We start from the raw sequence: 26320 nt of genomic DNA on the forward strand, positions 1-26320 counted from the left end.
AATAAATAAATAAATAAATAAATAAATAAATAAATAAATAAGAGAACAGGATCTAGTAACAACAACAACAAAAAAAAGATATTGATTCTCAACGTAGTTTGAAATGAAGGCTCTTACCTGATTGAAGCTCCAGAACTCCTGCTAGGTAGCTGTCCTCTTTACAAATGTAAGAGAGTAGAATTTGGCTTGCCTGGGGTCCTTTCCTGGTAACAGAATCACACAGGTTTCTTGCCTTGTCCGTAACAGTGGCTTTTACAAGTTTTATTCTCTCCATCTCTTCTTGGTTCAGGACTTTCTTCTCCAAGAGTTCATCCAGCAAGCCATTTATTGTCCCTTCACCCACTGAATTGACGAACTGCTTCCTCTTTGCTCTGAGGATGTTGTCTGTTTAAGGCACAAACATTTCTCAAGTCAAGAAAACAACCACATGTTCCTTTCCTGTTAAAAATGGCTTGGCCTAATTCAGAATTAAAAAGTAAAATGTCCCTTTCACATACATCTCTTACCCCTTTCTTTTTGCTATCTGTGCTCTCTATTTTCCCTCAACATTACACAAGAGCATAGGGGGAGACACAAGTAACAAGTTACTGTCTTTCGATTAGAACTCAAAAAGCATAAACCTCTTCCTGCTTCCACATGTTCTCAAATCAGATTAATAAAACAAAGAAAAGGTGATACAGCATTCTCCTTTGTAGCCTGTATCTCAGTCACTCATCTGGCTGTGCTGGTCAGACTAGGGTCATGCAATATTTAAGATTATACTATGACTGGAGAAACAAGTACACCAGCATTTCCTTCTGGCCCTGGCCTTCACTCTCTGTGGCTTTAAGAATCTTCTCTGCAGATTTCTTCCACACAGTCTTCCCCTTCCCAAGATTCAGCTCACTTAAAAATCCACAGGAGCTAATGACAGCTCACAGAAAAACTACCCCTTTTTCAAATGACTTATTCATAACTTATCCCCTTTACAAACAGGGACAACTCACCAGCCATGGCGTTTCTCTCCTAGCATGTGGAGCTACTGAAACTGAAAGCTCCTTTCCACCAGGGCGTGTATGCAGATTGCGAAATAACCACTCTTCCTGTGTGCTCCTGCGTCTTTCCCTCATTCTGGAACTCAGACTTGTCAAGGAGGAAACCTGGGAAATGATCTTTGCACAACACTTGGAACCGCTCCTGGCAGGAAAGGAGAATGTAGTAGTCTTTAACAAAACAGTGAGCTGGGACAAAGCAACAAATGGGGGAGGGAGGTTAGATCTGAGGCGTCCAAGGGGATGAGAAAAGAACAAGGGTGAAGGGAAGGCTCGCACAGGTGTTTCTGCTGCAGCTCAGTATGAGATTGGGAGATTAGAGCTCGGAAAACAGAGGGAAGACAAGACCTGAAAGCAGTTTACCTGAGAGGTCCAAGAGCTCTGAGGATTAGCAGGGGTGCCTGAAGAGTTGGGGCTGGAATGAAGTCAGGAGTGGAACAAGGGAGGTTGGGAGGGGAAGGTCTGTGGAGTCCATGGGAAATGTGGGAAGGGAAGTGGTACAGAGAAGGGAGGCTGCAACTGGAGTTCTCTTGCAGAGACAGGCCTGGGCTGCCGGGGACTGAATGTGGTGGGGAGGAGAGAGTGATGAACGTCTTCAGTGCACTTGTCTGTTTCCTGGCCTACTAAGCTGGTGTGTTCACAGGGAATGCCTACTGGTATTGGGGGCTGGGATAATAACATGAGTTTTAGAAAGGAAGCTTGGGGGAGAAGACCTCTGTGATTTGTTGCTGATGAGGACAGAGGACAAGTAGAAGTGTTCTTGTTCAGGGCTGGAGATGAGACAGGGGCTTGGATCAAGAAGCAAAGAGCAGGGCTTATGTTGTCATAAAAATCACAGCTCTCATCTTAAAAGTAAAAAGATATTTTATCCTGAAGCCATTATTTGGGCCTAGGAGCACAGGTATTTCTAGGTTCCCCGAATTCGAAGCTTCAACGTGGAAGCAGTTTCATGACGTTTTCTAGTTGTAGGGAACCAAGAAAGTCCTAAATCTAGGCAAGGTACAACACCTTTGTGAGTACAGCAGACACACTGAGATGGGGAAAGCTTTGCTCTAGTCCTAAAAATCTTCCCCAGTGATGACCTTAGCTCTGTGATGGTGAAATCTCATGATTTCCTGAGTTAATAGCTTCTAAGTGTTTTTTTTTTATTTATTTTTACTACATGTTAGTTCAGATACAGAGTGGGGCAAGGAATAGCTGTTCAGAAGACTAAAATTAGCACAAAATAAAGTTATTAGCCCTGATCCTACAAAATTCCAATCTTTCCACAGTATAGAAATTCCAATTGGTCCATCATTTTCTGAAGACTCAAAAGTGTGTTCTTGTAGTTTTTATTCACATCCAGACACAGCTGTTTTTGGTGGGTAATTTTCCTTTATACTTGCGATTAGATGATTTTAATTGGACTCTTGTATTTTTTCCGTAATGCACATATTTAAGGAATATGAGCTTCTATTAAAATCTTAAAGAGTAAGGAATGACACTAAACTACACTGCAGCTATATGACTGAAGCTTTGACTGAGACATACACACTTCTCAGTCACATTAGAAGCTAAAATGTAGTGAGTAACAGAGAAATCTAGAAAATGAACTTCACTGAGGACTTTTGTCCTAGAAACACATGGCAATATAGTAGTGAGGCATACAGAACCAGGTGGTATCTGGAAGGTTGTTAGACTGGAAGGCATACTTGGGGAAAAACATTAAACAATGTGCCACAGTTTGAATTAAGAGTTCATTGTTGTCCTGGCTTACTATGTCAACTTGACACAAGCTAGAATCATCACAGAGGATAGAAACTTATAAGAGAAAATGTGTCCATAGTGTTTGGTTATAGGAAAGCCTGTGGGGCTTTCCATATTAGTGATACATATGGAATGGGATCAGACTATGCTAATTGGAGTCCTCCCTTTTGATGGTCTTCTCTTCTATAAGAAAGCAGCCTGAGAAAATAATGAGGAGCAAGCATGTAAGCAGCATTCCTCTACAGTTTCTTCCTGGGTTCCTTCATCTGATTCTTGTCTTGTTTGAGTTTTTGCTCCCAGTTTTATCCTTGCTATTGAAAAAAAAAAAAAAAAAAAAAAACTTGCCAAAGATCAACTGAATGGGAAAGGGATTTATTTAGCATACACTTCACTTGTCAGTCCATTGAAAAGTTTCTGTACCCCTATAAGCTTCTCTGATAATGCAATAATCCAAATTAGAAAAAATNGTTTGTGAAAACAGAAGTTTTAGACACATAATGATTGTGGCATAGTTTTGTATAATGAAAAGTATTTTTTAAGACTATGGAAGGACCCAAAAGGCTGGAACTGAAAAAAAAAAAAAAACTGCACTATGCCATGGCTGGAATTTTCAAAAAGCCGGGGAGCTGGTTGCTATCCAGAGCCAAAATAGTGAAAACCCAAGAATCAGTGGCAGCACCCAAGGCCTATAAGTGAACATCTTCCGACAGTATAGGCTGGGTGGAAATCAGCATGAACACCCAGGACTCGTGGACGAGGACCGTGAGTGGGGTGTTATGGCCTAGCTGGATCTGGTCAGGTGACCCAGAAACCAGAGAGGCCAGGGCTGCTCTGAATGGCGGTTAAGACAAGAGAAGAAAAAAAAAAAGTAAAGAGAAGAAATGAAAAAATAGATAAAGAAACTGGGGAACCTGGGTCCTCAGTTGAATGCACTGTACAGGAAGTGTGCAGTGCTAACACGTGGGTGGACTGACCTGGGGGTCAGTCCAAACATGATTCTAGTAAAGGGGAACAACTGTAGCAGAACTGGGAAGACTCACAGATTGAAGCCAGGAAGCTAGTGGTGGGGGTGGAAAAAGAACCCCATTCAGGATCCTGACTCTGGCAAAGGAGTTTTGGACAGGAGCGCCTATCCAAGTCACACAGCACCAATTTTATGATTTATGTAAGATCCCCGGTGGGCCTACAGAGCAGGTGGTGGTGACCAGTTCCGAGCAGCAGGGGCTGGGCTGGTGGGTCCTGAGTACTGCCAGCCCCGGGCTGGTCCCAGCGAGCCTGGGGGGTATGAGCAGACAGCAGGTTGAAGGCACATGGGCAGACACATCATACAGAATAGAATTGGATATTTATTACTTAGAGGAGATCGGAAGAAAGAGAAGGAGAAAGACAGAGAAGGGCCCGAGAGAGATACATGTGCATGCACCAAGAGGGGACAGTGAGAATCTAAGATGGCGGGAGAAGGGCAGAGGTCCCTGGGAGTGGGCGTGGCTTAAGAGATGAAAACCATAACATTCTCCACATCCATATATAGTTTCTTTTTGGGAATTTTCCCTTATACTTACAACTAGATGATTTCCTTCTTGGCTTCTTGTGTTTCTTTTTTTGTTTGTTTTTGTGTTTTATTTTTTTCTCTGATGTACATAGTCAAGGAATATATGCTTCTTTTAAAATCTTTAAAGGAGAAAGGAATGACTTTCAGTTAAGCTTATTGCTTCCCTATTATCAACCATAACTGCAACCATATGACAGAAGCTTTAACAGAGACATACGTACTTCCCATTCACATTAGAAACTACACTATAGTGAGGAAGAGAGAAATCTGGAAAATGAACTTCATTGAGCTCTTTTGTGGGGGAAACAATGGAAATTTAGAATGTAGGCATCCGGAATCAAGTGGTAACTAGAAAGTTGGTGCATACTTGAGAAAATAAACAAACAATGTGCCATAGCTTGGATTTTGACTTGGGCTGTTGTATTGCCTAGTTTTGTGTCAACTTGACAAAAGCTAGAATCATTAGAGATGATAAAACTTTAATTGAAAAAAAAAAAGTCTCCATATGTTTTTGCTGTAGAAAAGTCTGTGGGGTCTTTTCTTTATTAGTGCTCATTATGGGATGACTCAGCCATTTGTGAGTGGTGTCATCCCTGGGCTGATGGTCCTGGTTTCAATGAGAAATAATTTAAACAGGCCATGAGGTAAAAGCCAGTAAGCAGTATTCCCCCATTACTTCTTCATCAGCTTCTGCATCCACATTCCAATCCAGTTTGAATTTTTGTTCTCTATTCCCTCAGTGATAGATTGGTACCTGGAAGTATAAGCTTAAAAAAAAAGCTGTATCTCCCCAAGTTGTTTGGTCATGGTGTTTGATCTTATCAATAAAACCCTAAGACAGGTGTCAGCAGAGAAAGAGACATTCTACATTAATTAAAAACATGTATATATAATTTTGCATACATAGTGTTTCCCTTGGTAAAATTGGTAAAATGTAGAAGAAAAAGATTTGGCGCATGATGATCAGTTTAGCTTTGGGCATATCCATATTAATGTAATTTAAAATACAGGGCTCAACTAAGAGAAGCTTACAAAGCCACAAAAGTGCTTTACATTTGAGAAATTGTTGAAAGGTGATACAACCTGCAGATGATAACACTCAACATAATAATTCAGTGAATAGTTCAGAGAATTTTTTCTTTATCTTCTGCTTTCAATTGTTGTTGTTATTGATTGACACGGTCACATTACGCATCTCTAGTTGGCCTGGAACTCACATGCAGAGCACACTAGTAGCAAACCAACAGAGATCTGTCTGCCTCTGCCTTCTAAACAGAATATTAAGATTAAGTTGCATATTACCATACCCAACTCAGAGAATATTTCTGAGTAGGCTTTAGAAATGGAACATCAATCTCAGGCTCACTAGCTGGTCAGAAGGCAAGCTGTTTGTGGGCAGGCTACTTCATCCCCACATAAGATCCTGTAAATTACAAGTCACATTTCCTCCCTAAGCCAACCCATCCCCTGTGACCTCAGTGGCTCACTGAGACATAGACACAACCTGTACTGATTAGACCAAGAGTGTACGACCTTCCAGCTGGTCAGACCAGCCTCTAGGTCCTAAGCCCTGGGCAAACACTGTGCCCTTCCCCTGCCTATCACAACCACACTATCTTGTCAGCAGACAAGGGTCCTGTGGGTAGGTTGTTCCTCTACCACCCCTATATGACCCTATACTCTATGAACGCCACTCTGTCCCCCAAACCTACCCATTCCCATGACCTCAGCAGCTCCCTTATACACAGACACCCCTGCACTGATTGGACCAAGAGGCACAGACACTGTCTGCACTGATTGGAGGAAGAGATGGGTAGATACCAGTTCAAGATAACATTCAAAAACCTTAAGAACAATATGGTCATACCAGAACCTAGTGGTTCTGCAACAGGAAGACCTGAATATACATATGTAGAAAAAGAAAAGAAAATAAAAGAAAATGACCTTTAAAATAACTAGAAAAAAATAAACATCCTGAGTGAGGTAAACCAGACTCAAATACAACACAGTATGTACTCACTGACATGTAAATACTGTAAATACTAGATGTAAAGCAAAGGATAACCAGACTATAATCCACAGCTCCAGAGAAGCTGGGTAACAAGGAGGATCCTAAGAGGGACACAAATAGATTTCCCTCTGAAGGAGAAATAGGTGAGATCTCCTGGGCAAACTGGGGGCAAAGAGGTATGGTAGAGGGGAATAGATGGGGACTGAGAACTTGAGGGAATGGGATGGTTGAGTTGGGGGAGGAACAAAGAGGGAGAAAAATGAAGGAGATATCTTGATAAAGGGAGCAATTATGGGATTAGGGAGAAGCCTGGTACTAGGGAATCTCCCAGGAATCCATAAGGATGACCCCAACTAAAACTACTAGCAATAGCAGAGAAGGCCTCATTTGGCCTTCCCCTGTAGTCTGATCGGAGAATACGACAACTGTCATCATAGAATCTTCATCCAGTAACTCGTGGAACCATATGCAAAGATCTACAGCCAAGCACCAGGTCAAGCTCTGGGAATACAGTCAAACAGAGGGAGGAGGGATTATATGAGAAGGGAGGTCAAGATCATGATGGGGAACTTTAAGACAGCTGAACCAAGCTTGTGGTAACTCATAAACGCTAGACTGACAGCTGTGGAGCTGCATGGGACTGAACTTGGCCCACTGTATGTTGGAAACAGTTGTGTAGATTGATCTATCTGAGGGGCCTTTGTCAATGGGTCCAGAATCTGTCCCTGATGCATGAGCTAGCTTTTTGGAGCACATTCCCTAAGTTTGGATACCTTCTTCAGCCTTTATGCTGGGGAATGGATTTGATCCTGTCTCACTTAATGTGCCTGGTTTGGTTGACTCTGCATGGAAGCCTTTATCCTTTCTGAAGTGTGAATTTGGTAATAAGTTGGGGCAAGGGGAGGTGAGAGGAGTAGGGGTGGGAGAGAAAACTGTGTTTGGAATGTAAAATGAAATAAATTGTTTTAAAGGAAAAATAAAAGAAAGAACCACCAGAAGAAAAGCAACCAAGCAGAACAAGCTATTGGGGCAAACAAATAAGTCACCCCTTCCATGGCCTCCGTATCAGCTCCTGCCTCCAGGATCCAGCCCTACTTGAGGTCCTCCCCTCAAAGCTCTTGAGAATGAAATGTTATATGAAACAGCGAGTGAAATAAACCATTTCATCCTCTCCCCCCCAAAAAAACAATAACTTAATACAGCATAAATGCAACATCTTCATGAATCTATAAGTAATACCAAAAAGACAAACTTCAAAGGTTGTACTTGCTTTAAAAACAAGTAAACAAACAAACAAAAAACAAAAGATGAACACATTAATTTACTAGAGTGAGGCAGGCACCTGTGGTTAGGAGGTTTAGGTATAATAACAACTTCTAAATTAATAGATAAGACAGCAGTGGCACCTATTAAAACAGCCACTGAACAATATTCCAGATTCTGTGTTAAGAGAACTCTTCAACACACACTGAATACTGGCAGAAAACTCTCATTTCCTAGGATAGATAGATAGATAGATAGATAGATAGATAGATAGATAGATAGATAGATGTGACTATCTGGAAGCAGTGACATTATCAACTACTGTCCTGATATGAAATTCATCTTTTAAAATATGTATGATGGGACTGAAGAGATGGCTCAGTATTAAAGAACACTTGTTGCTCTTGCAGAAGACGGGGGTTCACTCCCGAGCATCCACCTGAAAGCTCACAAATACCTGCAACTTTATTTCCAGAGTATTCAAAGCCATCTGCTGGCATTTGCAGGTACAGACATGTATATCATGTACATGTATGTGTGAGAGAAAACATTAATATTTATTGAAAGTTAATCAAGCTTAAAATGAATATGTATGTACTAGTTCAAAATGGACTACTACTGTAAAAATATTTCCAACATGGAGTCATTTATCTTGGATATCAACAGTCTAAGGGAAAATATAGGAAACGCAATTGGAAAGAAAAAAGGGATGGAACATCTCTTTGCTTGGAGACAGCCTTACAAATGTTCACTGTGGAAAAAGGAAATCAAGCCACCTTGCTTGCCACAATTATAAGGTACAAAGGTTATCATGAGGTCAAAACAGTGAGATCACTCTGCTTACTTGCTTAAAGTAGACATGTCAGTCTTTTATTTTTATTTTTATTTTTTGTTCTTTTCAAGACAGGGTTTCTCTGTAGCTTTGGAGCTTGTTGTAGAATTAGATCTTGTAGACAAGAGTGTCCTCAAACTCCCAGAGATCTGCCTACCTCTGCCTCCCTAGTGCTGTGATTAAAGCTTTATTCTGTTTTTAGAAGTAGTTAATATGTTTCTTTTCTCCCCAAGCCCAGACAATTATGAAATTCATTACAATTTAAAAAATAGAAAGCAAATATTTGACATGAAGTACAGGAATTTGGGGCAGTAATTAATACTCTACAACTCTGTAGGTTGTTGGATAGGATATTGAATTTTGACAAATAATAAAGGCTCTCTCACAGCTAGTCTCAGAAGAATGAGCAACAGATAGTATTCAAGATTTCCGTGTCTGAACATGAGGTTGGATGAGAGGAAGTAGAGCGTCCTGATGAGAGAAGACAGTAGTTGATGCAAACAGTTCACTGGAGGTTTAAAATGGGGGAGGTCATATGTTCCATAAGAAGCCTGGATGTATAGATAACCTTGTGTTAACTTGACAGGACTTGAAATCCCATAGGAGGATTTGGTGTGTCTTCAAAGGTGTTTACAAATCAGTTTAGTCCAGAAAAGAAGATACGCCCTTTCAGGGCAAGGGTGGAACCTTCATGTGCATGGGCTGCCAAGAGAAATAGGATTATAACAAGCCAAGTACCAGAATTTAAGATTTCCTGCTTTCTGACTGGGAATTTGATATGACCAGAATTTTCTTCCATCTTTTATCTCTTCCAATGTTGATTGTACCTTCTGTTAGAAAAATTTTTTTTTTCTGTCTTAAGTTATTCTTTTAGGTATTTGGCATAATATTGATAAAAGTAACAAATATGGTAACTAAGTAGCAGATATGGTAACTAAGTAGCCACAGAGAAGCACCGTTTTGGGACATGTTAAAAAGCTAGTAAGGAATGAAGCTGTTCTGTTTGGAAAAAAAAAAGAATTTCCTCTAGCTAGTGGTGGCTCTGAAATATTTATATAAGAGAGATTTCCTGAAAAGGATTTGGTGAATTCAGAATCTGAGACAATCATTTTAAACTGATCTCTCTTAAATTCTTAGATTTGATTTACATTAAACATATCTTGACTAGCATTAACTAAGAGTTTCTGGGCTTCAGAGATCAAATCATGTTGGGTGACAGAGGTGAGCAGCTCCTACTTTGAGCCTCGCCTTCCAGATGTTGTCATTACTACCAGAACTGGAGAGTGGCTGTTACCCAGTGCACATGCTGGGGACTTCTGAACATGAGGCCCCTCGAGATTGAATCTTCATTGAAATTATTTGTAGTTAACATGCTTGCAATGGATTATTTGTAAGTTTCATAGTATTCATGATCTTAAATGAAATTCAATTGTTATCTCTGCAACAGGGGTTTTAATGCAGATTTCCTAGATTTTCTTATACTCAGTCTCTCTATTGAAATAAGTCGCAATGCACATAGTAAATTCACTTTTTTAAAAAAAATTCTGTTGCTATCAAGCACTCTGTTAGGACTTTACAAGTACCTTTAGTTCTTTAAAGGGCGACATGCAGACAGTGGTGTTAATTTCATTTTCCATATGGAAAAATTATAGAAAGGAAACTTCAGGTGGCCATGCATCCTATGACTGTCCTGACTTGACCCTAGGCAGTGCTCTTAATCCTTGAAGTGATATCAGACCATCCTCAAACTGTGTCCTCCCAGAGAATTCATGTCATTATTAAAACCTCCAATACAAACAAAAGTACAAAATCACTGTCAGTGGTCAGAAATTCTTCTGTGGAGTAAAATATTGAAAATACTCAATATCATATTTAGCTTCAGCCTACAGTGATTTCATACTGTGACTTATAGTGGTAGTTTGAATGTAATTGAGCCTCATAAGCCTCTATGAGGAGGTGTGTAGTAAAAGGAGGAGCAGGCTGTGTCCCGCTTCCCGGCTAGCTTTAACCTCAATTAATTAAATTACTGCATGGCCCATAAGCTCTAGCCTCTTATTGGCTAACTCTCACATCTTGATTCAACCCATTTCTAATAATATGTATGTCACCACGAGGTCGTGGCTTACCGGGAAAGATTCAGCATGTCTGACCTGGCAGCTTCATGGTGGCTCTCTCTCTCTCTGCTGATTTCTTCCTCCCAGAATACAGTTATGTCTTCTCCACCTATCTAAGTTTTTCCCTATTTGTCTAAGCAGTTTTCTTTATTGATTAACCAATGAAATCAACACAAATACAGAATGACCTCCTACACCAGAGGTGTGCCTTTGTTGAAGTCCATATAGCATCATGAAGGAAATGTGTCAGTGTGGGGGTGGGCTTTCCAGTCTCACATACATTCAAGTTGTGCTCAATGTTCAGTTCACTTCCTGGTGCATGTGGCTCAAGACATAGAACTCTCAGCTCCTTCTCCAGCACTGTGACTGCCTGCACAGTTCCATGTTTCCCATCCTGGTGATAATGGACTAAACCTCTGAAACTATAAGCCACTCAAATGTTTTCTTTTATAAACTTTGCTGTAGTTGTGGTATCTCTTCACAGCAATTGAAACCCCAAGTAAGACATGTATGATGAGCAAACTCAAGAGAATAAGAAACACATTTATTTCAGCTAAATAAAGAGCTCATCAGAAGTACACTAACTGAAAATTCCAGTAAATTTATTGGTCTTCATTCCTGGCACCTATCCTTTACTACATTCTATGCCAGAAATTTTAGAAATTGACAGGAGTTAATGAATCAGAACCTGTCCTGTGCCTTCTAGAGTATTTTACTTGAAAATATATCACTATGTAGGCAAGTAGAAGTTAGCCTAAACAGAAAGATGGCCAATTTCTTCCTAGAATTGCCTTAGAGCCTCTGTAAGTGAGCATACTGTACTGGCTCTGCCTATCTTCATCCCCCAGAACACAAGCCACACCAGCCACGCCTTCCCACTTGGAGTTGAAAGTCAATACCAGTACATTCTGAAACAAGGTTTGAAGAAGGTCTGCTTCTGAAAATGGAGTCCTCGGGTCTATTCTATTACATTCCAATTAAAGTAGGTTTGTGAACTTTAAATAAATAGTTACCATAGACTCAGATCAGAAATATTATATCAAAGTGTCTTTGTGGCCGGGCGGCGGTGGCGCACGCCTTTAATCCCAGCACTCGGGAGGCAGAGGCAAATCTCTGTGAGTTCGAGGCCAGTCTGGTCTACAAGAGCTAGTTCCAGGACAGGAACCAAAAACTACGGAGAAACCCTGTTTCGAAAAAAAAAAAAGTGTCTTTGTGGTGTGTACATGTGTATAACTTGCAAGGATGCAGTGTTACTAAAATTTCAGAATGAAGACTGCATTTGCTTTCCATGGCTGCAGCTCACACTGCCTGAAACCATAAAAGTAAACAGCTGGTATCTTTTTTCCCTCTTTTTTTATTGTTTAAATTGCACTATACTCATTCCCCTCCCTTCCTCCAGTTTCCCCTTCTACCCTCTCCCATTTTACTCAGTTTCATGTCTTTAATCCCAGGACTCAGGAGGTATAGGTGTGAGGATCTCTGTAAATTCAAGGCCAGCTGGTCTACAATGTAAGTTCCAGGACATCCAAGGCTACATAGAAAAAAAGCTGCCTTGAAAAACTACCACAAAACAAAATGGGTGGTGGTAGCACACGCCTTTAATCCCAGCACTTAGAAAGCAGTGCTAGGCAGATGGAGTCAGTTGGTATATCTTAAGGATTGTAATGGAACCCTGAATAAAAAAAGAGAGAGAATTTGGAAGTGTAACTATTTGACAATCTCTCACAGCTTTCTTTGATACTGTTTCATCTTGAATGGAATGATAATGCAAAACAGAAGAAAATACATTAAAAAGAAATTTATTCAAAACAGAGAACCGATGATGACATGGGTCTGTGAGAGGATTTTTCCATCTCAGAAGAACACATACTCTGGAAGAAGCTCTTTGAAATGACTGTAGTGCATCAGATCACATCTTCATTCTGCAGAAGAAGCAAAGGGTTATAGGGAACTATCAGATAATATGATCTAAAGGTTTCCTTATAGAAGGGAAAATTCACAATAGGTAGACCTCAGAAGGTGTCTATAGATTGACAGTATGTAAAGATACCATTACACACACACGCACACACAGACATACACACAGACATACACACAGTCATAAGTGCAAACAGTTAACTAGCAAATAATATAACTGTCACAATATTATTTGCATAATCAACTTATTCTGTGAAAATTTCAGCATCAATACGTATTCTGAAATGTACATAATATGGTGTTTAGAAAGATGGACAAAATTTTCCACCGTTTCTGTAAAGGACTTAATCTTCTGTTTCAGAACCCTTCACGGACATCACTGCTGACTGGTTGCTGCTGTATAGCAGACATGACCAGGAAATTGAGCCCTTCATTTTCTTAGATATGTTTACTGAACATAAGTACATCCCAGATACTTTTCCTATGTGCACTGAAGTCAGCTTTGGCTATGCTAATTTTCTCTTTTCAGATATTACACTATTCAGAGAGAGAGGGACAGAGGACAGAGATGGGGAGAGACAGTCAAAAAGAGGGGGAGACACATGAGAGAGAGAGAGAGAGAGAGAGAGAGAGAGAGAGAGAGAGAGAGAATATAAGTTCTGTTACTCTAGAGAACCCTGACCTGAATATAGAAGGAAAGGTTCTGCCAGCAAAGAGATTCTACCAGTGAGTGTGGTAGGAGGACCAGATCAGGAAACAAGGGAATATATGAAAGGTTAACCTCAATGAACATGGAAGTAAAAAGCTGTATGAAACCTATGACCTTGCAGCCTAAGTAACAATTCTAAAAAGGGCAAGTAGAAAACCTATGATATGAAAGGATGGGTTTGGGTATAGGAATATTGCAGGTTAAAAGTTCCAGTGTGTATCAGGGAGATGAGATGGTAGAAAGGAGAAAGTAAGTGGCAGATTAATCAGAACTAGGGAGGTATAATGGAGCCTTATAAGATCCCATTAATTTGTCAGCTAATTAAACATATATTTTTAAATGAGCTTGAACAGATATATCCTCTGTCAGTGATGCTCCCAGAAGTCATCATTATTATATGGAAATCTCAGTGCCAGAAATGGCTTACCATCCTACTACCTATTGATTAGCGAGGCCCCAGAGGCATCTGAAACATCAAAAACTATTGCTATTACTCTTGAATGCTATTTCATCTAGATTGTAAGACCTTGTTGCTGATGACACCACGCACTTTGGCAGTAAGAAATAGAAAACTGAACCCCTTGCTTTCCAGATTTCCTAGTATTGCATGCTAATGGGGAGAAAAAGATATCAATAGACCCAGGTAGCACTGGACATTGCGTATTTCAATATTGACTTATGCAGCAAGATGTGTCCACTGGTGAAATGATGACAGTGGCATGACTGGTGGGGGTAACCACTCTTAATTGGATCTGAGGCCACAGGAGGTATTTTATGCCTGATACTGTAACCCTCATCAAAGAGCAGTGAGATCATAGGCCCTGGCCAGCAGGGTAGATTTAATGTTGTTTTGTTAAATGATCATGGTATAAAATTTTCTTCTAAATATTTACATTTATATCCACCAATTATGAGAGGATATCAACCCTGGTCTAAGAAGCTTATGTCTTCCCCTCCCCCACAGCGTGTTGTGGTTAGCTCAAGAACATGGAAGTGTTGTTTAAAGTGTTGAGAATACATGACTGTGAGTCTTTAGTAATAGATGGGGCATGCATACCTCCCCACACAAATACACGGGCACTCTAAAACTAAGGAAACATTACAGAAGTGATGTGGGTATAATATAAGAGCTGGAGTATGGGATAAAGGCTCTTTGTTGCAAACACGAACTCACAGAAGCTATGGTTACTCACAGAAGTTGGAGCCAGTTAAAGTTCTTAGCATGACTGAAGGTAACTTCTCAGAGAAAATTATATGTAGGAGACACCAATGCAGAGATGCTGTCCTACAGTTGGCAAGATGGAAGCAAAGTACAGTACAGATAAGAGCCATGCCAAGAAGCCCTTCTTGGGAACCAGATACATGGAATCCATGGAAATATAGGCTAGTAAAGAGGAAACAATATAATAAAAAATATCACTATAATATTAAAAGCAGTGTTTTGCCCATTTCACTGGACAAGATAAGACTTAATCCCAGCACTTGGGAGGCAGAGGCAGGCAGATCACTATGAGTTTGAAGCCAGCCAGGTCTACAAGAGCTAGTGCCAGGACAGGCTCTAAAACTACAGCGAAACCCTGTTTCAAAAAACAAAACAAAAAAAAACAAACAAAAAAACTGATAAAAGACTTTGTTTATCAGATAGTTCAAGAAAATGGATGAATTTATCAGGTACCTTAGGCCTGGGATGAAATTTCAGAGACAAGTAAATCTGGTAGGAAGTGGAATGATAGAAATGATTTGGCAGAACAGAATGAGTTATATCAGCACATAGATCAGGTTTGGAAAATGCTAAAACAAAAACATGGGAAGTTACAAATAGAGGGGCATCTCTGTGTCACTTGGAGACAGAGGTATAGAACAACATGGTGCTAAAGTCTATAGAAGCTAACTAGATAAGACACCAAATTCAGTTCTGGTGAATGTTAGGAAGGACTTAAGTCCTATGACACCATAACGTCATAGGTGTCATAGGAGGGAAATGGGGTGCAGTGTTCACTACTAGACTCCAATATAGGGAAACAATGTTTCCAGTAGCGGGAATCACTCAGCTAACATTGTGGCCAGAGACTATTGCCCATGAGGACCATGACCTTTGACTAATGCAATTTAGGTTCCACATTAAATTACATACTTAATGGTATTCTATCAATGCTAAAAGTGTATGGGGTTTGGGTATATGCTGATCTAGCTGACCCTAAATTCATGGTGAACCCCAGTAGTATCAGAGACAATGAACATCAGTTGGTAAAAATCAATATAAATAAAAACAAGTTAAATGGATTAAGCATCGTTTAGAAGTGGGGGGTTTTCCTCCTAGTGTGCTAAGTACTACTTTCTTTTTGGAGGTAGAAATTGTTTGCCTACCACCAAAGATGCTTTATACAAAGACATCAGCTATGGTGGCAATAGAATGCCAAGGAAGTGGACATAGGGACATTGCAAAGAAGGAGTACACAGGTACATTAAAGAAAGCAAGGCACCGCAAGAGCTAGACATAGGTAGAGCCCATAACTGGGGCACAGAGGAATAGCCAAAGCAGGAGGGGGAAGGTCTTAGCCCAGAGGTGGTGGAAGCAATCCAAATGAAATGAATATAAGTATAAACCCAAATTAATAGGCATCAGTGTAGCTCAAAGTAAGATGGCACTATTCCATCTTGGCCATAGGCTAAATAAAGCAGTTAAAGTAGCCCTATCCAGTTTATGAACAGTAAAGAGATGCACAAGCATCCCACGAGAACACCCCAGGGGAAAGAAGTGAGATAATTCAGTGATAAAGATTTTGGCTTAAAAATAGCAACTAAATACTAAATATGTTAGTCTTCCCTGTTATTCCTTGGAAACTACAGCTCCCAGACTTCTCCTGGATTACCGTCACCTGTGTGCGCACTGGCCGCGCCCAGGTGAAGGCCATTCCTCCCAGATAACCTTGCGCCCCCCGTTAAAAGCGAAGGTCCACGAGGCTTCGCCCTCTTGGCCCCTCTCTTGGCCTCTCCCTTGCCCCCAACCCTTGTGTGTCTGCACGTCCCACCCCTTATTGTGTTCCCCTCTCCCCATTAAAGTGCACCCACGTGGGAGCCGCGTGTCCGTCTCTTCCTTTTGCATCTCGTCTATCCTGTGTTTGTCCACACACCCACGCCCGCCGCCGTTTTTTAAAGGAATAATATTCCCCATTCATGTAACCACCCAATGTTCTTCTTTTGATAAAAAAAAAGTTCAATAAAAGTGAGATTTTTTTCATACTGCTTAATCTTTCCTAACATTTATTTTTCAGCATCTACTTAGCTTGCCAAGGACAACTGTCACTTATATGGAATAGATCTCATATCCTAGAGATTCATAACCACTAGAAAAGCTCCAGTGATTGTTTCTGAGACAAAATGACCTAATGCTTCGTCTTAGACAGACAAGTTGATCATCCCTCGACAGTGCAGGAAGCAGGGTTGGTAGAGGAGATAGAAAAAATGAGATAGCAGGAAGGGGTAGAATAGTATGCAACGTTTTTCTCCCAATCAAAACATCCATCTTTTACAAAAGCTCCTCAGAATTCAGAAAGCCCTAAATTGACACTTGTTAAAACTCAGAACATTCTAGAACAAGGATCCTTAATATTCAAGAAATAAACAACCCTGAAACCTCGGGAAGTCCCTAAAACTGACCAGGGGCAATAGGCACTCCCCATATTCAAGCTTGTAGAAGTAGTGAGATCAGCTGAGGAAAAGATACAATCAAGATGTCTGCCTAGACTAGCAGAGGTACCTAGCAAAGATGTTCTATGATCTATCAAGCTGTGTACTTAATATGCAGAGTTCAACATGGTGTGGGCATTTAGTGATGCAATGGCCTCTGAGCTAGACCTCTTCATGTAAGAAGCTTACCTAAATTCCTATAAATGACCCCAAATGACTCATGGTATCAGGAAGTTGGGATTGGGTGTTCCTTTACTTTTTTTAAAATCATCATTTCTCCATGTGGGGTGAGAAGATATTTGTTGACGGAAGAATGTCCGTCAACACAATAGTACCTCTCCAGCTGTGTCATCCACAATACACATGGCGTTCCCCTTACACCTTGACTATTTCACACCTGATGCCCTCCTTGATACATGTCCACTGTCCTGCCATTACTATTATCATTGCCATTACAATTGAGTCTTCATTTCTTCAAATGGTTTTTGCTTTTCTCCAAACGAAATTTTAGCTTGCCATAGTATGCCAATCCTCAACTGCTTTCCACAAACCTTCAGTCCTTCATTATCAGTTCTGTGGTGTGGGAGAATTGTCTGTATTCTGTCAATCATGTTTTGAATAAATGCGGATTGGTCAGGCAGGAAGTATAGGTGGGTCAACCAGACAGGAAGTAGAGGCAGAGTGATGAGAACAGGAGTATTATGGGAAGAAGAAAGCTCTTCCCCTAGTCCTGCCCAGACCATGGAAGAAGCAAGATGTAATCTGCCTGGCTGAGAAAGGTATTGAGCCATGTGGCTAATGTAGATAAGAACAATGGGTTAATATGAGCTACAAGAGTTAACAAGAAGCATGAGCTAATGGTCCAATCAGTTTTATAACTTATGGGGATCTCTGTGTGATTTTCTTTGGGGCTTTCCAGCTGTGGGTTATTGGGTGGGACAGAAACCCCAACAAGTAGGCCCCTCATGTTATAGTTCTGTAAATGACTCTTATAATATCAAGATGTGTTCCAAATTTGACACCTAAGACCACAATTGTCTGAACTTCTGTGCTGATCCTAAAGAACTATTTTTCTATTATCTCAAAGGAATCACAGAAGGGTTCAGGTCAGTGGTGCTGACTGGAACCAATCAAAGTTGTTGTTGTTGTTATTTTTTAAATCTGAATCCTGAACAGTGGAGAGAAATTTTGACCATAATATCATCACATGCTCCCATGAATGGCTGGTGCCTAGTTACTAATAAATCCCTTGCTCCTCCCTGAAACCCCAAAAACTATGCCTTCCGAATTCTCATTTCTCTCAAGATTCTCCTTTTCAAATGTCCACTATAATAGGTTATTAAGCTTTACCCATGTACCTAATGGTTTTCTCAGATGAAGGCTCCAAAGTTTCCACATTACTTCCCTCACATTTTTAAGGTGATCACAAGAACCTTGCCTTCAATATCACTTGATTTCTGTTCTAGTTTTATTCCTTCTGCTGAAAAAAAAAAACCTTTCCAGAAATCTATAGAGTGGAAAATGGATTTATTTAGCATACACTTCATTTTCAGTTCTTTACTGAAGAAATGTCAAGAACAGAGAATAAGCTCACCTTCTTGCCTGCATGCAGTTAGCTACTGTTCTCTCTCTTATAATGTGCTTAAACTGTCTATGGAATGGCACCACCCAAGGGCACTGCATCAGCCTCTATCAATGAACAAATTTTACACTCCTCTATAGCCTACTGGATACTACATAATATTCTTTCAGGTAATCAAGATAGAATCTAATTGAGAGTCCAGATTAACCAGCACATACCATAATAAAAAAGTTAACATTGAAAAAAAAAAAGATAAATATAGTGGGAGTTTAGTTCTTACTCTAGGAGAGTTGGAGAACTCTTGCCAGGTAGACATCTTCATCACAAATGTAAGTGAGTAGAATTTGGCTTGCTTGGGGACCTTTCCTGATGACAGTATCACACAGGTCCCGTGCTTTGTCCATAACAGTATCATTTACAAATTTTATTCTCTCCATCTCTTCCTGATTCAGGACTTTCTTCTCCAAGAGTTCATCCAGCAAGCCATTTATTGTTCCTTCACCCACTGAATTGATGAACTGCTTCCTCTTTGCTCTGAGGATGTTGTCTGTTAAAGGCACAAACATTTCTCAAGTCAAGAAAACAACCACATGTTTCTGTCCTGTTAAAATCAGCTTGGCCTCTTTCAGAATTAAAAAGTAAAATGTCCCTTTCACATACATCTCTTACCCCTTTCTTTTTGCTATCTGTGCTCTCTATTTTCCCTCAACATTACACAAGAGCATAGGGGGAGACACAAGTAACAAGTTACTGTCTTTCTNCCAGACTTCTCCTGGATTACCGTCACCTGTGTGCGCGCTGGCCGTGCCCAGGTGAAGGTCATTCCTCCCAGATAACCTTGCGCCCCCCGTTAAAAGCGAAGGTCCACGAGGCTTCGCCCTCTTGGCCCCTCTCTTGGCCTCTCCCTTGCCCCCAACCCTTGTGTGTCTGCACGTCCCACCCCTTATTGTGTTCCCCTCTCCCCATTAAAGTGCACCCACGTGGGAGCCGCGTGTCCGTCTCTTCCTTTTGCGTCTCGTCTATCCTGCGTTTGTCCACACACCCACGCCCGCCGCCGTTTTTTAAAGGAATAATATTCCCCATTCATGTAACCACCCAATGTTCTTCTTTTGATAAAAAAAAAGTTCAATAAAAGTGAGATTTTTTTCATACTGCTTAATCTTTCCTAACATTTATTTTTCAGCATCTACTTAGCTTGCCAAGGACAACTGTCACTTATATGGAATAGATCTCATATCCTAGAGATTCATAACCACTAGAAAAGCTCCAGTGATTGTTTCTGAGACAAAATGACCTAATGCTTCGTCTTAGACAGACAAGTTGATCATCCCTCGACAGTGCAGGAAGCAGGGTTGGTAGAGGAGATAGAAAAAATGAGATAGCAGGAAGGGGTAGAATAGTATGCAACGTTTTTCTCCCAATCAAAACATCCATCTTTTACAAAAGCTCCTCAGAATTCAGAAAGCCCTAAATTGACACTTGTTAAAACTCAGAACATTCTAGAACAAGGATCCTTAATATTCAAGAAATAAACAACCCTGAAACCTCGGGAAGTCCCTAAAACTGACCAGGGGCAATAGGCACTCCCCATATTCAAGCTTGTAGAAGTAGTGAGATCAGCTGAGGAAAAGATACAATCAAGATGTCTGCCTAGACTAGCAGAGGTACCTAGCAAAGATGTTCTATGATCTATCAAGCTGTGTACTTAATATGCAGAGTTCAACATGGTGTGGGCATTTAGTGATGCAATGGCCTCTGAGCTAGACCTCTTCATGTAAGAAGCTTACCTAAATTCCTATAAATGACCCCAAATGACTCATGGTATCAGGAAGTTGGGATTGGGTGTTCCTTTACTTTTTTTAAAATCATCATTTCTCCATGTGGGGTGAGAAGATATTTGTTGACGGAAGAATGTCCGTCAACACAATAGTACCTCTCCAGCTGTGTCATCCACAATACACATGGCGTTCCCCTTACACCTTGACTATTTCACACCTGATGCCCTCCTTGATACATGTCCACTGTCCTGCCATTACTATTATCATTGCCATTACAATTGAGTCTTCATTTCTTCAAATGGTTTTTGCTTTTCTCCAAACGAAATTTTAGCTTGCCATAGTATGCCAATCCTCAACTGCTTTCCACAAACCTTCAGTCCTTCATTATCAGTTCTGTGGTGTGGGAGAATTGTCTGTATTCTGTCAATCATGTTTTGAATAAATGCGGATTGGTCAGGCAGGAAGTATAGGTGGGTCAACCAGACAGGAAGTAGAGGCAGAGTGATGAGAACAGGAGTATTATGGGAAGAAGAAAGCTCTTCCCCTAGTCCTGCCCAGACCATGGAAGAAGCAAGATGTAATCTGCCTGGCTGAGAAAGGTATTGAGCCATGTGGCTAATGTAGATAAGAACAATGGGTTAATATGAGCTACAAGAGTTAACAAGAAGCATGAGCTAATGGTCCAATCAGTTTTATAACTTATGGGGATCTCTGTGTGATTTTCTTTGGGGCTTTCCAGCTGTGGGTTATTGGGTGGGACAGAAACCCCAACAAGTAGGCCCCTCATGTTATAGTTCTGTAAATGACTCTTATAATATCAAGATGTGTTCCAAATTTGACACCTAAGACCACAATTGTCTGAACTTCTGTGCTGATCCTAAAGAACTATTTTTCTATTATCTCAAAGGAATCACAGAAGGGTTCAGGTCAGTGGTGCTGACTGGAACCAATCAAAGTTGTTGTTGTTGTTATTTTTTAAATCTGAATCCTGAACAGTGGAGAGAAATTTTGACCATAATATCATCACATGCTCCCATGAATGGCTGGTGCCTAGTTACTAATAAATCCCTTGCTCCTCCCTGAAACCCCAAAAACTATGCCTTCCGAATTCTCATTTCTCTCAAGATTCTCCTTTTCAAATGTCCACTATAATAGGTTATTAAGCTTTACCCATGTACCTAATGGTTTTCTCAGATGAAGGCTCCAAAGTTTCCACATTACTTCCCTCACATTTTTAAGGTGATCACAAGAACCTTGCCTTCAATATCACTTGATTTCTGTTCTAGTTTTATTCCTTCTGCTGAAAAAAAAAAACCTTTCCAGAAATCTATAGAGTGGAAAATGGATTTATTTAGCATACACTTCATTTTCAGTTCTTTACTGAAGAAATGTCAAGAACAGAGAATAAGCTCACCTTCTTGCCTGCATGCAGTTAGCTACTGTTCTCTCTCTTATAATGTGCTTAAACTGTCTATGGAATGGCACCACCCAAGGGCACTGCATCAGCCTCTATCAATGAACAAATTTTACACTCCTCTATAGCCTACTGGATACTACATAATATTCTTTCAGGTAATCAAGATAGAATCTAATTGAGAGTCCAGATTAACCAGCACATACCATAATAAAAAAGTTAACATTGAAAAAAAAAAAGATAAATATAGTGGGAGTTTAGTTCTTACTCTAGGAGAGTTGGAGAACTCTTGCCAGGTAGACATCTTCATCACAAATGTAAGTGAGTAGAATTTGGCTTGCTTGGGGACCTTTCCTGATGACAGTATCACACAGGTCCCGTGCTTTGTCCATAACAGTATCATTTACAAATTTTATTCTCTCCATCTCTTCCTGATTCAGGACTTTCTTCTCCAAGAGTTCATCCAGCAAGCCATTTATTGTTCCTTCACCCACTGAATTGATGAACTGCTTCCTCTTTGCTCTGAGGATGTTGTCTGTTAAAGGCACAAACATTTCTCAAGTCAAGAAAACAACCACATGTTTCTGTCCTGTTAAAATCAGCTTGGCCTCTTTCAGAATTAAAAAGTAAAATGTCCCTTTCACATACATCTCTTACCCCTTTCTTTTTGCTATCTGTGCTCTCTATTTTCCCTCAACATTACACAAGAGCATAGGGGGAGACACAAGTAACAAGTTACTGTCTTTCTATTAGGACTCAAAAAGCATAAACCTCATCCTGGTTCTACATGTTCTCAAATCAGATTAATAAAACAAAGAAAAGGTGATACAACATTCTCCTTTGCAGCCGGTATCTCAGTTCCTCATCTGGTTGTGTCAGTCAGACTAGGGCCATGTAATAGTTAAGATTATAATGTGACTGCAGGAAACAAGTGCACCAGCATTTCCTTCTGGCCCTGGCCTTCACTCTCTGTGGCTTTAAGAATCTTCTCTGCAGATTTCTTCCACACAGTCTTCCCTTTCCCAAAATTCAGCTCACTTAAAAATCCACAGGAGCTAATGACAGCTTCCAGAAAAACCACCCCTTTTCCAAATGACTTATTCATAACTTATCCCCTTTACAAACAGGGACAACTCACCAGCCATGGCGTTTTTCTCCTAGCATGTGAAGCTACTGAAACTGAAAGTCCCTTTCCACCAGGGCGTGTATGCAGATTGCACAATAACTGCTCTTCCTGTTTTCTCATGCTTCTTTCCCTCATTAACTTACCAATCTGGAAATCAGACTTGTCAAGGAGGAAACCTGGGAAATGATCTTTGCACAACACTTGGAATGACTCCTGGCAGGAAGGGAGAATGTCCTAGTCTTTAACAAAACAATGAGCTGGGACAAAGCAACAAGTGGGGGAGGGAGGTTAGAGAGAGAAGATCTGAGGCGTCCATGGGAGGTGAGAACAGGGGTGAAGGGAAGAAAGGCTTGCACAGGCATTTCTGCTACAGCTCAGTATGTGATTGGGAGACCTGGGCAAGGAAAACAGAGGGAATACCAGACTTGCAGGCAGCTTACCTGAGAGGCCCAAAAGCTCTGAGGATTAGCAGGGGTGCCTGCTGGAATTGGGGCTGGAATGAAGCCAGGAGTGGAAGAAGGGGGGGTTGGAAGGAGAAGGTCTGTGGGGTCCATGGGAAATGTGGGAAGGGAAGTGGTACAGAGAAGGGAGGCTGCAACTGGAGTTCTCTTGCAGAGACAGGTGTGAGAGTGTGGGAGCCAACTATGATAAGCTAAGTATGGGCAGGCCACACATAGTGTTATGGTTTTCCTCTCTTTAAGAGACAAGCCATGCCCACTCCCAGCAATCCCTGCCCTTCCCCCATCATCTTAGATTCCATCTGTCTTCTCTTGGTGCATGTTTCTCTAGAGCCCTTCTTTGTCTCCTCTTCTTTTCTTTCTTTTTCTCTCCTCTTAAGTAATAAATATCCAATTTTATTCTGTATGATGTGTCTGCCCATGTGCCTTCCTTCTACCCGCCCCCTGCTCACACCCACCCACCTGGTAGGACGTGCCTGCTCAGCCACTCACCTTGCTGGGACCAGCAACCACTTTGGGGTCTGGCAGCTGTCTCTGCCTAGCAGTAGCTGCTCTGGCGGACCACCAGGGATCTGCAAAAATCATAAAACACAAGAAGTTTTTTACTTCCAACCATTATCACATGCCAGAGTAGGACTCAGCCCTCAATGTGGAGACCTGAGTGTCATTAGTTTACGCTGAAGCAAGACCTGCAGAACCACAAATGGAGATTACCTGAGCACCACCAAAAAACAGACCAACCAACAGAAATACCTAGCATTCCAACCACTGTAGATAGGACCACCTGCCAGAACACAATCACAGGGACACCCCTAGACAAATGTCAGTCAATCAGGTACCTCACCTTTACTACTATAAAACCCCAATTCTAACTGAGCTTTGGGCTTTTTGTTTATTCCAATACTTCGGACATGCAGGGATACAGAGTTTCCAAACTTGTATAAAATAAAGGCTCTTTGTTTTTTTCATATGGGACTCAGTTTTCTAATTGGCTTTTTGGGGATTTGAGCATAACAAGAGCAGGGAACTGAATTTTGTGAGGGGGAGATGGTGATGAACGTCTTCAGTGCACTTGTCTGTTTCCTGGCCTACTAAGCTGGTGTGTTCACAGGGAATACTACTGGTGTTGGGGGCTGACATAATGGGATGAGTCTTGGAAGGGAAGCTTGAGGAAGAAGACTTTTGTGATCTGTTACAGATGAGGACAGAGGAAGAGGAGAAGGCAGCAGGTATTCTGGTTCAGGGCTGGAGATGTGACAGGGGCTTGGATCTGGAGGAGGGGAAGTGTGCAGCCTCTGTCAGAATACTCAGTTTCCTGACAGAAGCAGCTGTTGAGGTATCCGGGGTGCCTTCTGAGGCTGGGGCCTGGAACAAAAATCAAGGAGCAGGGCTTATGTTGTGATAAAAATCACAGCTCTTATCTTAAAAGTAAAGAGATAGTTTATCCTGAAGCCATTTTTTTGGGCCTAGTAGCACAGGTATTTCTAGGTTCCTAGAATTCCACACTCCAACATGGAAGCAGTTTCATGACATTTTTCTAGTTGTAGGGAACCAAGAAAGTCCTAAATCCAGGCAAGTTTACAACACCTTTGTGAGTACAGCAGACACACTGAGATGGGGAAAGCTTTGCTCTAGTCCTAAAATCTTCCCCAGTGATGACCTTAGCTCTGTGATGGTGAAATCTCATGATTTCCTGAGTTAATAGCTTCTAAGTGTTTTTTTTTTATTTATTTTTACTACATGTTAGTTCAGATACAGAGTGGGGCAAGGAATAGCTGTTCAGAAGACTAAAATTAGCACAAAATAAAGTTATTAGCCCTGATCCTACAAAATTCCAATCTTTCCACAGTATAGAAATTCCAATTGGTCCATCATTTTCTGAAGACTCAAAAGTGTGTTCTTGTAGTTTTTATTCACATCCAGACACAGCTGTTTTTGGTGGGTAATTTTCCTTTATACTTGCGATTAGATGATTTTAATTGGACTCTTGTATTTTTTCCGTAATGCACATATTTAAGGAATATGAGCTTCTATTAAAATCTTAAAGAGTAAGGAATGACACTAAACTACACTGCAGCTATATGACTGAAGCTTTGACTGAGACATACACACTTCTCAGTCACATTAGAAGCTAAAATGTAGTGAGTAACAGAGAAATCTAGAAAATGAACTTCACTGAGGACTTTTGTCCTAGAAACACATGGCAATATAGTAGTGAGGCATACAGAACCAGGTGGTATCTGGAAGGTTGTTAGACTGGAAGGCATACTTGGGGAAAAACATTAAACAATGTGCCACAGTTTGAATTAAGAGTTCATTGTTGTCCTGGCTTACTATGTCAACTTGACACAAGCTAGAATCATCACAGAGGATAGAAACTTATAAGAGAAAATGTGTCCATAGTGTTTGGTTATAGGAAAGCCTGTGGGGCTTTCCATATTAGTGATACATATGGAATGGGATCAGACTATGCTAATTGGAGTCCTCCCTTTTGATGGTCTTCTCTTCTATAAGAAAGCAGCCTGAGAAAATAATGAGGAGCAAGCATGTAAGCAGCATTCCTCTACAGTTTCTTCCTGGGTTCCTTCATCTGATTCTTGTCTTGTTTGAGTTTTTGCTCCCAGTTTTATCCTTGCTATTGAAAAAAAAAAAAAAAAAAAAAAACTTGCCAAAGATCAACTGAATGGGAAAGGGATTTATTTAGCATACACTTCACTTGTCAGTCCATTGAAAAGTTTCTGTACCCCTATAAGCTTCTCTGATAATGCAATAATCCAAATTAGAAAAAAACAAACCAAATTAGAAAAAGCCCAGGTATAATAGATACCAGCACTCTCCCCAGAGAGGAGCAACAGAAGGACTTCTTTGTTCTCTAGGGTGCAGTTTAAATACCCTGTGGGAGTGGTCTTGAGCATCTCTGGGGAGGGGCTATAGTTTGTTGGACTTTCTCAGGGGTGGAGCCTGGACTGAAACAACTCCCAGGGAAAGGGGGTTTGGGATAGATAGAAATTCCACCCAAGCATTCCAGACTCTAGATGTATGGATGCCTGGGGCTGAGGTAAAACTTGAACACAAGCATTCCAGACTCTTTGGCTAT

General features: G+C 40.8%; 2 protein-coding genes across 3 annotated transcripts in view; both read right to left on the reverse strand.

Moving 5' to 3' along the window:
• The window catches only part of LOC126491723 (caspase-1-like), a 32622-nt gene extending 9837 nt beyond the window's left edge, over positions 1-22785 (reverse strand). The window contains exons 1-2 of one of the 2 annotated variants that reach the window (XM_050127548.1): positions 22778-22785; positions 118-384 (exon numbers count right to left, since the gene is read on the reverse strand). In XM_050127548.1, coding sequence (XP_049983505.1) covers positions 118-384; positions 22778-22784 — 274 coding nt within the window. In that variant the 5' untranslated portion in view covers position 22785. Of the gene's footprint in view, positions 1-117; positions 385-986; positions 1111-22777 lie in introns of those variants that run through there. The other variant, XM_050127547.1, reaches the window with a different exon arrangement.
• LOC126491725 (caspase-1-like) lies at positions 12333-22930 on the reverse strand. The gene is made up of 3 exons (XM_050127549.1): positions 22778-22930; positions 18728-18994; positions 12333-12471 (listed from the first exon to the last, which is right to left on the reverse strand). Exons 1-2 carry the CDS (start codon positions 22782-22784, stop codon positions 18729-18731), a joined length of 273 nt encoding a protein of 90 aa, XP_049983506.1. The 5' UTR covers positions 22785-22930; the 3' UTR covers positions 12333-12471; position 18728.
• Between the last annotated feature and the right edge of the window lie 3390 nt (positions 22931-26320).

Source organism: Alexandromys fortis, unplaced genomic scaffold, assembly GCF_014885135.2.
Source record: "Alexandromys fortis isolate MF-2015 unplaced genomic scaffold, M_Fortis_MF-2015_v1.1 scaffold_255, whole genome shotgun sequence".
NCBI classification, from domain to species: Eukaryota; Metazoa; Chordata; class Mammalia; order Rodentia; family Cricetidae; genus Alexandromys; species Alexandromys fortis.